This window comes from Penicillium daleae (genome assembly GCF_028827525.1).
Source record: "Penicillium daleae strain IBT 16125 chromosome Unknown utg000007l_segment0_segment0, whole genome shotgun sequence".
Lineage (NCBI taxonomy): Eukaryota > Fungi > Ascomycota > Eurotiomycetes > Eurotiales > Aspergillaceae > Penicillium > Penicillium daleae.
Genome location: NW_026623155.1, coordinates 2,994,808 through 3,009,480, shown reverse-complemented (window position 1 = coordinate 3,009,480; position 14,673 = coordinate 2,994,808). Strand labels below are relative to the sequence as shown.

Below are 14,673 nucleotides of genomic sequence, written 5' to 3'. Positions count from 1 at the left end.
TCTACTACCCTTGAAATAAAAGGTAGAGGAGTCGTTCAGCTCATCCTTAAGAGCCCTGATGGGTTCCTAGTTAAAGTGTCGCTCTTAGAGGTTGCCTACGCTCCCTAGGGGAAATGTAACCTGTTCTCCGGCGGCTTGTTTGTTTAGAAAGCAAAAGTAATTGGTGTTTACAACGATAATTATATAACATAGATCAACAATCATAGACACACTATTGGATATGCCATTTTTGAGAAGGGGTTATACTAACTTAATACGACGAGACTGCCTAGGGGACACGATCTAATAGATGCTATTGCAGCCACGGTTAACTTTAATAACCCTGTTTGGAAATAGTATCGGAGACTCGGCTATCTCGGGTTTCAAAATATGTTGAGCTTGTTGGATTCTTCTACTAGAATAGAGATTACCGCAAAACAGATCAAGGTAAAGCTCAAGGCTGTTTGCCCTGTATATACTACTACACGGGCCCTAGTAAAGATTCCCCGTGATCCTGTAAAACGTCACGCCTAAGCACCCGGATAGATGGTGTATGTTAATGCGTAGGGACCGTACCTAATCGAAGGATTTGACGGTATAAGGTATTTCTTATTCATCACGGACGACTATACCCGATATACGTGGAGCGCACGATTTGATCGAAAGTCCTAGCTCTTTGAAGTCTTTAAATCGTTAGTGAAACTAATCTAGAACGTTTTCAATATCACTATCCGATGTTGTCGTTTCGATAATAAATTTGAAAGGGGACTAATTGGCAGATAGTGCGAATCTCATTCTATCGCTCGAGAACCGATCGAGCTATATGTATACTACTAGAATAGCGTAGCGGAAAGGACTAACCGCACAATACGAGAAAAAGCTGCACCTATAGTTCAGGAGATATCGATATCTGGCCAGGTTTCCAAAATAATTGCGGAAAAGGGCACCGAGCTCTTACGTATCTCCAAAATTCCCGAGAATCTTTGGCCTGAAGCTATACAACATACTGTGTAGCTTAAGAATCGAACTCTAGCACGTGCGCTGCGCAAGAAGGAAGCAAAACCCCTATACGAAGCCCTAAGAGGAGTCAGACCTACGCTTACGAGAGAGCGGATATAGGGTAGCCGGGTATACGTCATATATCCTCAAGAGCTAAGGAGCACGGCTGAAATGACAAAGTTATATAGCCCTCGAGGTTAGCTAGGCTACTTTGTCGGCTGCGAAAATGAGGCGATATATCATATTTATTCTCCGGAAAAACACAGGGTATATCGAATTAGCGTTGCCAGAGTTGAGGACGGTGAAGGTTTAGACGATCCTCAAGATGCACCCTGCTTGGAGGATAGAGTTCCTACCTAGGATGTTGAAGTCTCAAGCAACATCCTCTCGGAAGATAAAAACGAAATTTCTAGTGATACAGACGCTAAAGATGAATACCACACCGATACTCCAAGGATTCCTGTGGAACAGGTCAGTCAGGCTGCTGCTCGAAATAGAGATAATGTTTCAAGTGACGGAGAACAACCCGTTTCGGAAATGACGCACGAATCGCAAGACGAGCTCCATAAGTCCGGCAATGATAAGGCCGGCGAAACAAAATCAGGATCTAGAATTGTGTCCAAGTATTAGAGTCGATTCAATTACGCTGGCATAGCCAAACGCAAGTTTCCTGTGGACACGATAGTGGCACCGAAAAACAGCCGTCGAGCCACTCATGACCTTCGTAGCGCTAACGAGGATGTTTTATACTCGGATCTGTCAGACTCGAACGATGACTCATAGTACTATTCGGATGATAGGGCTGTTTCCCAAGCCTACTAGCGGTTTGTCGCAAAACATGGCGGGAATTATATGAAGACGTTCTTGCCCGATAATGATAAATATGACCGTTGTTTTCGTAATGGTCGAAGGTGCGATTCTGCTGAGAATGGGATACCGTGTTCAACCTGCAGGAACGACAACCAAGCATACAGACTACAGTCAAAAAGAACTAAACGGCTAGTACTCCCTAAGAACCGCCACAGACAGAAACAGATTGGAAGGTTATAGCAGGAGCAGCCGTGCAGAAGATGCTTCCAGACAAGCCGTAGCTGCTTCCTCATAAACCCTAATGACCTATAGTGCGAGGGATGCCAAAGGTCAAACCTACGGTGTAACTAGAGCCTAGATAGGGCAAGGAGATTAACCGCCCGCCAAGAAAAAAGAGAAGCCGAGCGACAGGCAAGGCATGACAAGCTTGGATTCGTCCTAGTACCTCGTGACCAGAAATGCTCTAGATGCGCCTCGAAAATAATAGCATACGATGGGAAAATTCTATGCAATAAGTGCAAAACTCTTCTCCAGCGTCTATCGTGTCGACTACAGGGGGTCGATGATTTGCCTGCATGCGATCAATACAGTTACAGGAATCAGAGTAGAAGTGGGAAAAAGTGTAACCGTGGGCGACCCTGCAAGGCGTGCATTAACCGAAAGTCGACCTGCAGTTATAGAGCCCAGAATGGTCTGCTGACTAGACTCTACCACGTCCCCGACTCACCTCTCCTAATTGGCTTCTCTTTAATAGGCCCACTAGGAGAAGGAGAGTCGTCCGACGAAGAATGCGTACGCTGCCGAAAGGGCAAGTTGAATTATAACGGAGAGCAGCCTTGTTACCTATGTGTCAAAGCACAACCCAGTCCCCACGTTGCTAATTGCAACTATCGACGCACTAGCGGGATATATGAATCATGGGCGATTCGTCCATTTGAGTTGAAAGCTCAGGGCGAGCCGAATCTCCGGGAGGATTACGAAAAGTACACGGGTCGGAGGAAGTCTAGAGTTCTAACGAAACCTCACAATATGCGGGAAACATCCGATACCGAACAGCAGGATAGCGACGAAGTTAACGCTAGATAGCCGGTGGCCGAAGGTAGCCGCAAAGGATTTAAGTTCGGGCTGTCTGCATACAGTGAGTACGCTCTACCGGCTCTCCGATTGAAGCCGAATAACACTTCGCGTGCAAAATACCACGAGGCTAAGATGGAAGAGTTGAAATCTCACGAAGATAAAGGCACGTAGAAGATCGTTCCACTTAAGCAAGGGATTAAACCGGTTACCTCACGATGGGTTACTACTGACAAATACGGACCTGACGGTAAGATTACTAGACACAAGGCCCGCTTGGTAGCCAGAGGTTTTCAGCAGGAAGAAGGTCTTGACTATGAGGAGACGTTTGCGTCCGTGGTTAAGCCGGCCTCAACACGCATCTTGCTCGTATTAGCGGCTATTTTTCATTAGTATATCTACTAAGCAGATATCAAAACCGCATTCCTGAACAGCACCTTGGACAAGCCAGTCTACATAAAGGCCCCGAGAGATATATAGCTACCTAGTAGGTACTGCTTGCTTCTTATTAAGGCACTTTATGGACTAAAGCAATCACCTCGTGCATAGTACCAAAAACTCCGGGACACACTGATTGGTTGGGGCTGGCGTATGTCAGCTTACGACCTATATATCTTTATCAACGACAGATTCGGGCTCATACTTGAAGTTTATGTGGACGACATAAATGTTATGGGCAGAAACCTTCAGGCAATTCTTTACTTCAAAGTTCAATTCGCAAAGTAATTTCCGATTTCCGACGAAGGCGAATGCTCCTGGTATTTGGGCATGCATATAGAGCAGAAACCTGGGGAAATCCACGTCTATCAAAAGCAATATATTGACCAAATTGTCAAAAAATATAGCTTCGGAGACGCTGCCCCGGTCAAGACGCCTCTGGACAAACATATCAAGCTCGCGAAACAAGACGACTACATAGCAGACGCCAAATTCCGCAAGATTTATCAGTCAAAAGTCGGATTGCTCAATTTTGGCAGTAATCAGACAAGGCCAGACATTGCCTTTGCTACCGGTTATATAGCGCGATACGCATCCAATCTAAATCAGGCTCACATAGACGCCGTGGATCGCATCTTCGTATACCTGAAAGACGACCCAGGGAAGGGAATTGTCTATTCGGACAAACATGGACTTCAGCTGATGGGCTTTGTGGATAGCGACTTTGCCGGGTGTGAAGACTCGCGCAAGTCAACAACTAGATAGGTCTTCACCCTTGCTAGAGGTCCTATATCTTAGTCATCTCAAAGACAAAAGACTGTGGCCATATCTACAATGGATGCGGAATATATTGCCTGTGCCGAAGCTACGAAGGAAGCTGTGTGGATCCGCAACTTCATTAATGACCTCCGTATTCCCGGGATATACATCGACACAGTTCCGCTTTATATCGACTGCAACTCGGCCTTGAAGCTTACAAGAAACCCCGAATTCTACAACAAGTCCAAACACATCGACGTCAAGCACTACTTCGTGCGTGAGAAAGTGGAGGAAGGGCTTATCAACACCCAGCGCGTCAATACAAAGGACAACTTAGCAGATGTTCTCACCAAAGCTTTGCCCAGGTCTACACACGAGGATCTGGTAAACCGTCTGAACCTCTAGTCAGGGGGAGATATTGCCTTGGGTTCTTCATCTTCGTCTAAGGCAGGAAAGGAGAAAACCGACTCGGATCTGGTATCCTCTGAGGTGCCTCGGCCAGTCGGCCCTTGGCACAGGGGGAGAGTTGGATCCCAGATTAGGTAATGTATAAGTATAGTGGCAGCCTATTAGGCTGCCACCAACACTCTAGGCAGAAGGCCGCTACTGTAACTACAAATAGCTGCACATACTTGCCTAGGTAGAAGATGATCATCACACTTGTACTTCAATCCAGGGTTTCAACTCGCGAGGGGTCAGGGTAAATGATTTCACACACACACACACACACACACACACACACACACACCCTGTACCCAGTGCTACTTTTCCGGTCCCCAGAGCCGCGCCTCGCAATTTTCTAACGTTCTAAATTGGCATGCATTCATGGTGGTATCGCCGCTTGAAGATGTTTGTCCACCAAGTCAAACCAAATTCTCTCATATCCAGACTCTCGAAATGCTCTGATTTGCTTGATGAATCCCCGAAGCCTTGTTGCACACATGCCCTGAACAGCAAATAAAAACACTCTGTCCCACAGACCCTCGCACAGCTCTTCGATTTCGATCATGGCCATTGTCAGAGGGAAGATCACAGGCAATGCTGTCGTCTCCTTCACGGCCGATTTGGCAAAGAACGACATATAAGACAGTATACCATTTGCAAATTCTCTAGCTGTCTCGTCTTCAACGCCAAGGGGATATCGAAGCCGATGGATTATTAATAATGCAGCAAGACGATACACTTTCGGATTCGAGAAGCACATGAAGGTATTGTTGAAGCATGTAACGGAGAAAATCCACCACTGAGATATCGCTTATATCCTATTCTAGCCAGATTTCAAGTAATACATAGATTGGATGCCGAGGTCTTAGGAATCCCCATTAGGATTCTCTTCCGAGTACTCAGGGTGCTCCTCGTCTGATGAGTCGGCCTCGTTGAGCAGATCCCATAACTCCTGCTCCGCTGGGTGGAGCTGTTGGTAGATCTCCTATATCTGCCGCGCATAGTCAACACGTCGCATTAGGTAAGAGCTCTGGGTCCAGAGTAGCTCTAGGATCTGGAGTAAGCCCCGGAGGCGGGCGGACCGGACCTGGTGGCAAATATGATGCTTGCGGACGCACCGGGTGCATTGTAAGTACGGGATATTGAGATTTCGCTCAACAGCACAGTAGCTGAAGCTACAAATCTCAGCTGGACGTTGTCCACCGGCAATCCACGTACTGTACATATCCCCGTGACGTGCCTCCACATACATGAGAGTCCTTGGCCCCGGACAACTAATAGCGACAAGTATGGGAGAGGATTGTTCAGGTGAGTTCTTAAAGTCCTCTAGAGTCTAGGCCTCGACGAAACCCGCAAACGGGTCCTTGGACGGTTAGATGGCCAGTGCAATAATCAGGCGAGCATTTTGCTACATGGAGAGGCTAATGGTCTGGCAGTAAATGCCTCTCCAGATTCATCTAATAATACATTCCTTGGGCTCACCCGGCCGGTTGACCCACTTTACATGGAATTACGTATTTGAGGGTGTATACCTCATTTTTCGCCGAAAGGAGACATCAGTGACCACAGGCCGACCGAGCTTGCCGCAGCACTTAGAAGCGAATACCACACCCACGCGCTTCCCGCATCCAAAAAAAGAACACTAGTCGGAAGACTATCCAAAAGGTATTCGGGGAGCTCCAGACAAAACACGCTAAACGGCATATTGCTCTCGATCAAGATCCAGAGGCAAAGAGGGTACAGAATCAAGCCGGAAGTGGCAGCGCCCTTTAGGAGATACTCCGCCACCACTATCTCCTAAAAAGCCAATTGAGGGCATATCAGATGCAGACTTTGCTGCTCCACCAGATACAGCTCTTTGGTTTATTGATGATCCGGTTGTGTTAAATAAGGATGTTAATTAGTCAAAATTGAGTGTTACGCTGAAGTGAGCGTTTGACTGAAGAGCACCTATAGCGCGGGCGGTGTAGGGGATTGGAGGGACGGATACTGTACTACATAAATCCTTTATAGAACTAGCAAGCCTTGGTAATATCAAATAATAAGATACTACTACTAATCCATACCAATTTATAATAGTGTATAGATTGTGTATAGATTACGGGGGGATATTAGTATCTGACCTAAGGTTTTTCCTAAGCTGGATTGAGGTCTCCATCTGAGTTTTTTTAATCCAAGGTCGTACATGCTTCAATATCCAAGGTAGTACACCTAGGAACATCCAAGGTAATGCACTTGGTAAATAACCAAGGCTGCGTATTAGGCCAGAACTATACCTTGATCTTAGATCAGATGAATAGCATGTCCAGAAAGTGTATTTACGCCTATGACACTATACGCACTATGTTTTTATAGTATTAAGCGTATACTCGATGATGAGCTCTTGATTATCATCCACGCCTATGAGACTATACATATTATACATTATAGTATTAAGTGAATAATTCTATGATGAATATACTTAAGGTCATATGCCTTTATGATACTATTCATCAAGGCCTACTGCATCAAGAAACAGGATTCTAAGATCTATGGTTCTGATTATAGACTTAAGGATCCTGAACATAAATACCCCCTAAAGCACCTCAGAAATTCCTACATTAACAATAATCTGAATTCACTTCAAGATTCACATTCAAGTCTCCTTTTCATCCCTTTTCGATCCTCCTTTACATCCGATCTTGATCTTAATTCCTTTTCATCCCATCTTAATCGAAACACCATATTTTGACCACAACTGAGGACAAGATGCCTCATCATCCTACTCATAATTATCCTAAAAATGTCAAGAAGCTTGACGCCCAAGATGGTACCCCCGTCACCGTTGCGGGCGTCGGATTCAACAGCTTTTTCTCATCTGCTATGCCGACGGTCATCGACGCAAGCACATCTGGAGGCGAGGGCAGTATCGAAGCCAACGTCTATATCTGCACTTCGACACAACAGGTGCTGAATTCACTGGAAATTGACGCTTCCATAGCAGTTAGCACTCCCTGGGCTTCTTTCAAGGATAGGCTTGAGTTTGTAAGCTCACTCAAAACCACCACGACCACGGTTGTCATATTAGCTACTGCAACTTTGGTGAGGGATTCGTCAAGTGTAACCGGGGCTACCTTCTATACCCCTTTTACCAAAGCCGCAGACCTTTACGCACGTGGGGGTGACTCGTATGTTTCGTCCATTGCGAGAGGTGGCCAGTATATGGCTGCTTATAGTTTCCATGCTTATGACGAGGAGACATTCCAATCACTCATCAATTCGGCTGATGCCAACTTTTCGGGCCTAACCTCTTCGTTCTCTGCTTCTTTTGATACAAGCATCAAGAATATCGCACAAACAACCAATGTAACTTCGCAGTTTGATCAGAAGGGAGTGGGGTTCTCGGCCTCCCGGCTTCCTACACAAGACAAACTCGTGGACTTTGTTCTCAACTTTGGTACCATGGAACTGGACGCTCCTGCTCTCATTTCGTTCGCCACTACGCCTTATCGGAGCATCCCAGGCTGCCCAAGTGATTTTGATCAGATCTATCAGTACCTGAATGAGTATATTGACCCAACCATGAGTGGTAATGGCTATTCCGATATCGAATTCCTGGCCAAAGAGAGCCTGGCTATCATCAAGGACGTTGCGCAGACATACAACTACTATGGCCTCGGCTCCATCGACCCGCGGTTTGACACCATTCCCTCCGACCTCCACGAGATCGTGGATTCGATCTCGACTTGGAGAAAAGAAGTCGACTCGAATCCGGTTAGCACGACAATAAATCCCCCCGCCATTAACACGGCAAACCTGCTACAGCCGACTGCCAACTTTGCGCTCATACCTGGCTCTTTTGTCGCTGGAGGTGACGGCGGGGGCCCATTCCAAGACATTACTCCGCACATGATACCATGGGGCATCGCTCCCGCGAGCATTACGATCTGGGGCGATTCTAGCAGTTGGCTCTCTCGCATCCAGATGACATGGGAAACGCAAGATCCCAATCAACCTTCTTTCACTCATAGTTGGGGCTTAGGCCAGCTAGGCATAGGTTATCCAACTATACAACTTGGGCCTGGCGAGAAGATTACCCAGCTTGGTGCTGCTTATTCTCGGACTCAGTACTTATGCCGACTCTCAGTCACAACAAGTCAACAGCCTACTATCATCTACCCCGATGGCAACTCTGGCGGTGGCATACAGACATGGACACCACCCGCCAACTCTTCCTTCGTCGGCTTTTCCGGCCGGGGGGGGGGGGTTATATCGACCAGATCTGCCCCGTCTACGTACAATTCGCCCCCGCGACCTGGACCAACCCCTACGTCTCCAGCAAGCTGTTTTCCCCAACGCAGCTGCCTCACTTTCCCACCCAGCTGACCCATTTCCCCCCGGAGAGCGATCTCGTGCCTAGTTATCCAGACCACCCCTCCGACCGCTCCCCCAACGAAGAAGAAGTCCTCTCACTCATCGGAAACTGGGCGCAGGCCAACTACAGGACCATACAACAGGTCTACCTCCAGCGCGGCGGCTGGGAGGGCTGGATGCAGGTCAACATCGCGATGCTCCTTAACGAATACTACCCCAACGTGATCTTGCAGCGCGAAGAGCACGTCTACACTGGCTCTAATATGCGCGCCGACCTGACCTTCAAGATTGCCGGTGAGCCGACCCAGGTGGTTGAGCTGAAGGTCGAGTCGCTCTGGCAAGACGCTAGTGCTGGCGTGAGCGGCTTCTTGGCAGCCTACAAGAAGGACATTGATAAGATCTCGAATAATCAGTTGGTGGCGAGCCTCCGGCCGGCGAAGATGTATGTCATTGGGCTCACGTGCAAGGATCAGGTGTTCCAGTATATGCGGAATCTGAGTAATTGGTATCCGTACGCGAACGCGTTTAAGTATACGTGCCTGGTGCCGACGACGGGAACGGAGGACGCGCTTTATATGTGGTGGGTTGTGAAGAGTCGAAGGGCGGGAGTGTGGCGTGGCGGTGAGAGGGCGGGGAGAGTAGAGAGGGAAGAGGATGAGGGGGTTTGATGATTGATCTGAAGCCAAATGGATGGAATGTATGTAGAATGAATGATGGCCTAGCTACCTACCTACCTACGCATTATAGCTCGTCCAGATTTGCGCATTAAGAAAAAAAAAAGAGGAGAAAGGAGGAAAGAAAGTATTTAAAAGGTTTCCAGTTGAGGCAGGTACGATGGAGGTATGAAGTCGTGCCTGCTTAATCGGGAAATCCAGACAGCGAGGTGCATGCACCAGACGGCAGACATGATGCAACACAGCGACAAATCAATCTGTCTGGCAGTCTAAGATAGGTCCAACACACTCTCGTACATACTTGTCCTTGATACAGATATCCTTCTATTGCTGTACTGACAGCTTGTCGCAAATGAGCGTCCACAGCGATGATGATGACGAGTGCCACGAACTCTCGCAGAGTTGTCGATCTCGAAGCCTTGAGTTTCGATGAGCTTACTCAGAAGAAAGAGCAGCAACCTTTCCGTTATGTCCAGGCATTTATGGACACCACTGCGACATCAAGTTGCAGAATCCGACGGACTTCAACTACCAAGAACCCCGGCCTATCGAGTCGTGGGCCGGTATTGGGGGAAGGAAGATGAACAGACCCGGCGTTGCGAATCTCGCACCTCACTTGAGCCCAGTCTCGCGCCCCGTCACCACAGCACCAGGCCTTCGGAGATTTCTCTCCACGAGGATCAATTAGAGTTATCTATGACTTGCAACGATCTTGTATAAGTCTTGCAGGTAATCATCATGCTCATTGATATACTTCTCCACAAGGCCGGAGATCTGGCACTCAGCAATGTCATCTTGGTCATTAGGAAATCCAACCGCTGGTGGTCGCGTTGCGCGCAAGGTCCTCCCACAACTGGCTATATCAAATCGCATCTCCGCAAATACCAATGCACCATATAATCTTCTCAAGCCTTCAAATGGCAATCTTTATTTTATTGTTCTAACAAACAATCATCTAGTTTGCCAACAGAACACTGAGGGTAATGGAACGCTCGCATCTCATCAAATCGTGAAGTTTCCGAGGCGCATCTCGACGAACATTCAAAGCATCTAATCGAAGACAATAGCCGCCTTGATCGCACTCTTGTTGCGCATGGCCTCCAAACACTCTTCCCACTGGTCAATCTTGTAGACTTTGTTCACGATACCCTCGACTTTTACCTTTCCAGAATCCAGATAGGAAATGGCAGCGGGGAACTTGTAGGTCTCCGAGAACGAGCCAATGATGGTGATTTCGTCACCGAAAATCTTCGAAGGAGGCCAAGAAACACGTGCAGCATCGGAGTAAACTCCATAAACTACCAACTTGCCTGATCTCCGGACGAAGTTGATAGAATCCTCGAGGATGCTGACGCTACCAGTGGCCTCGACGACGATATCAAAGCCGTAGGGGTTGTCTGCCTTTAGCTTGGCGAACTGAGAAGAAGAATCTTGGCGTGACAGCTCGACGTACTCATCGCCAGCACCCACTTTCTTGGCGAGCTCCATCTTTAAACCAGCAGGGGCAGCAACGACGACACGGCAGCAACCGTTCTGGCGCAACATCTGAGCCAACATCAGACCGGTGGGACCGGCACCAAAAATCAAAGCGGAGGAACCCATCTTCGGAGCAATCTTGTCCAAGCCGTGGGCGGCACAGGAAGCGGGCTCGAGGAGGGTGGCATCGACATCGGACAGGTTCTTGATCTTGAAAACGCGGCCAACGGGCGCTCGAACGAAAGGAGCAAATCCGCCATCCATCGTCACGCCACGAGCCTGGAAGTCCTCGCAGAAGAGTTCTTCACCACGGCGACAATAAAAACAAGAACCACACAATTCTGAATTATCGGCTACTATCCGATCTCCGATCTCGAAGCCTTGAACCTTAGGGCCGAGGGCAGCCACAACACCCACGATCTCGTGGCCAGGGATGAGGGGGAACTTGGCAATGAACTCGCCCTCATGGATGTGCAGGTCAGTACCGCAGACTCCGCATGCCTTGACCTTGATCTATGATTCAATACGATGGTTAGTCGAGTCCGTCAAAGGGTTGAGTCCGTCAACGGCTTTCCGCTATGGATTGATCCCGTTCGAAGACTAGCTAAACCATACCAGGATATCATTCTCACGCAGCGTAGGCAGAGGAACCTCAACGATGCTGTGCTTTTTGGGTCCCGAGTACTGGAGAGCTCGCATGGTCTTGGGAAGTCCGACGGTCATTGTGAATGTTGACTCTGGCTGGTCGAGAGCATCAGTGATGTCTCGACTTGAACGAGCGGGCACCAAGTTGTCAATTGGACGTACCTGGAAACTATGTCAGAGAAAATAAGGTCTCGGTCATGAGATGTTAAGGAAGAGAGAAAGGAGTATCGAGGTATCGAGCGAAAGAGAAGGGCGGGAGAGGGGGGTTAAGTAGCAGGCACAAGTCCAGAAAGAGGGGCAGTCCAGGGGTGTTGACCACTTTCATGCAACACGAATCCAAGACCACCGCCGTCAATACGTCCAACAGACCTCTCAAAAATGATGAAGTCCGGAACCCAATTGGCTCAAAAGTGGGTCTACGATCGTGTTGACACTCCTAAAGTCTTCCACGGCGGGTCCGACTCCACTATTTTGTTTGTGCCAGGCCTTGATCTTTTCTAGTGTTGTCTCTGGGTTGTGACCACCGACTTCCTCAGTGGCTTAGTGATGGGACATGGCTCTTTCGAGCTATGATTCCCAGCTTTTTACAGCTCCAAAAGCAGTCTCAAGACATTGCTCTGCTTTTTACTTAGGCCCCTCACCCAGCCCTGACATTGTCCAATGGCATCTGACGCCACGCCACGCCCGCCGAGTCAATTGCGCAGGAAGAGGGTCGTGTCCTCGCGCTCAGCCAATCTTTCCATCTGGGATATCTCGATCCTGGGCCGTGCCACCTTGTCCCCAAAAGAGTTCGTGAGCCTCGACGATGACCTCAAATTCCACTGACGCAGGACTACTCTAGGCTTGGGACATGACTTCATTCCCCTCCCACTCCACAGTCCCGCTACGGAAAACAAGGCAATGCCAAAGTCTGATTGGCCGACCCACTGAGGACCACTTTCTGACTGTTCACCGAAGCTCTTCGACGAGCTTCGGTCTCTACCCGAGTTTTGCGCCAAGAAAGAGCAAGCATTGTGGTCTCAGGATGTCATGGTCTGATCAGAGAGTAAGTACCGCTTGGTTGAGGAATTCGATGAGAGAGACACTGTTACGCGAATCGGAACGAGCGTCTGCTCGGTTCACCGCTAAACTCTGCAGTCTGCCACCCATCATTTTGTCAAAGAAGCAATCTCCAAACACTCGTGCATGCCCGGCGACGGTCACGCGCCTTTACTACATAGGCGACTGCGTACGTGGATTGGCCAATTCAACCTGTCGAGCAGAGCCGTGCTGGGCCTGGTCTCTTGCTGACCGCCGCGGAGAACATCGATAACATTTATTTAGTCACGGACCGAAGTGATAAGGAAGAGTCCGGTGATGAGAGCTGTCGAGTTGAGGCCACACAGCTCTGCGTTAGGGTGTCTAATCGATTGGCTTGATCATGCAAGCGCCAGTCTCTCGGGCGATGAGTGAGGCGCGTAGCGATCGGGTTACCTCGGATTGGCCGCTCGCTAGGTCTAGAATTGACTCTGCCGTACCCCGGCTTTTTGTCCGGGTGACACATGTCGATGCTTGGCTCTAATCTTACGATTCAAAGACTACGGAAAACTTTTCGGGCTGATGTGCAATTACCAATTGATCAACTCATTTACGACCGAATTTATCATTGATCCAGGTGGAATAGTTGTCGAAAAACAAATGAATCTAGAAATGGTGCTATTTACCCGCCCATTATCCAATGGCTCTATTGAGGACCATCTCACGTTCCTGGACCGCCGTGTTTCAAATATGCCCCTGTCAGGGCAAGCATCCTGACGATGATGTCGAGCCAATTATTTCACCATTATCGTCAAGTAGAATCCCAGAACCCCCCGAGTTTGGACAGAGTTCCATCTTACCTGGGCCTAATATTAAATAGGCGCTTGGGTGATCTAGCTCCGGTTTATAACATGAAGGCTCCATTTTTGCCCAATGATATTTTCCCCCCGGGAAGACATACAACCTTCGAGCTCTCAGCGTTAAAATACAGACCAAGTTCAATTCTTTTGCCTCCCAAATCACATCCAATATCTGCCTCATTGCTATAAGGTTTTGTTCGATCTTGCCACCGATCGCGAGTATGTCATTTTGCTGGCGTCTCTTTTCTCACGTCAGAGGGACGTATCTTGGAATGTACAGCGGGGCTCCATAAGTTTGAAACCCTCCAGAGATCTCAAGTCCATCTTATCAGCCATACCCTTGAAGTTGATGCACACTAAGATGGTCTTTTTTCTGGGCCTCCAGTCTCATACTTCTGAGCTGCCACTGTACAACCAGGGATGGTCTCTTTCGGCAGGTGATCTTTCATGTATAATTCCTCGACTCTAAGTCCTATTCCTGGCTTGTCTGTTCTCTGCTGAGACTTTTGTTGATCCAGAATACCGCATTCAAGACATAATGATCCATTTTTATCAACGTTCCTTCCAATGTTCATTCAATGAGCGGACCGGTTGCATATTCTGTCTAAATTACATCCTCTAAAGGTTGGGGGTAAGCGGCTAACACCGGGTTAGTATGGAGTCGAGAAATGATGATCAGAGGTTCCAAGATTAAATAACGCCAATTTTTGAAGCAATGAATAGAAATTTGATGGTTGTTGTTTGGTCTTTCACGGAAATCATTGTCTCGAAGATAGTGCAATGTTTTTCTTCTATAGATCTTTCAGCGCCTAATTCCGACATCTCAAATCCATTGGCAACAAGCTCAACCAATCTCTCTCTCAGGGTGCCCCGTACAAGGAAATATCAAACAATGGGCGGTTTCACATCCAATGCCTGGAACTATTCTAGTACATTACCCTTTTAATAGCCCCAGTGAGTCTCATGAAACCATTGAGCCTCCCCTGGGCGCTTAACACTTTGAGACTCAAGCGCCATGTGTCTGATTGTCTATATCTTCGGATTTCCACCTTCAATCCCAGACCCACGTCCAGACATTGCTTTTTCCGAACACAAGGCATAATGGCCTCTCTCAAACTTCACATCGATGAGACCAATCCCCTTGT

General features: G+C 48.1%; 2 protein-coding genes across 2 annotated transcripts; one reads left to right on the top strand and one right to left on the bottom strand.

Moving 5' to 3' along the window:
* Positions 1-7,251: 7,251 nt before the first annotated feature.
* Positions 7,252-9,524, top strand: N7458_008267 (uncharacterized protein; the record flags this gene model as incomplete). Its single annotated transcript, XM_056911649.1, has 2 exons — positions 7,252-8,587; positions 8,692-9,524. The coding sequence occupies 2 exons, from the start codon at positions 7,252-7,254 to the stop codon at positions 9,522-9,524; spliced, it is 2,169 nt and encodes a 722-aa protein (XP_056764475.1).
* Positions 9,525-10,580: 1,056 nt separating this feature from the next.
* Positions 10,581-11,729, bottom strand: N7458_008266 (zinc-dependent alcohol dehydrogenase family protein; the record flags this gene model as incomplete). The annotated part of the gene is made up of 2 exons (XM_056911648.1): positions 10,581-11,519; positions 11,622-11,729. 2 exons carry the CDS (start codon positions 11,727-11,729, stop codon positions 10,581-10,583), a joined length of 1,047 nt encoding a protein of 348 aa, XP_056764474.1.
* Between the last annotated feature and the right edge of the window lie 2,944 nt (positions 11,730-14,673).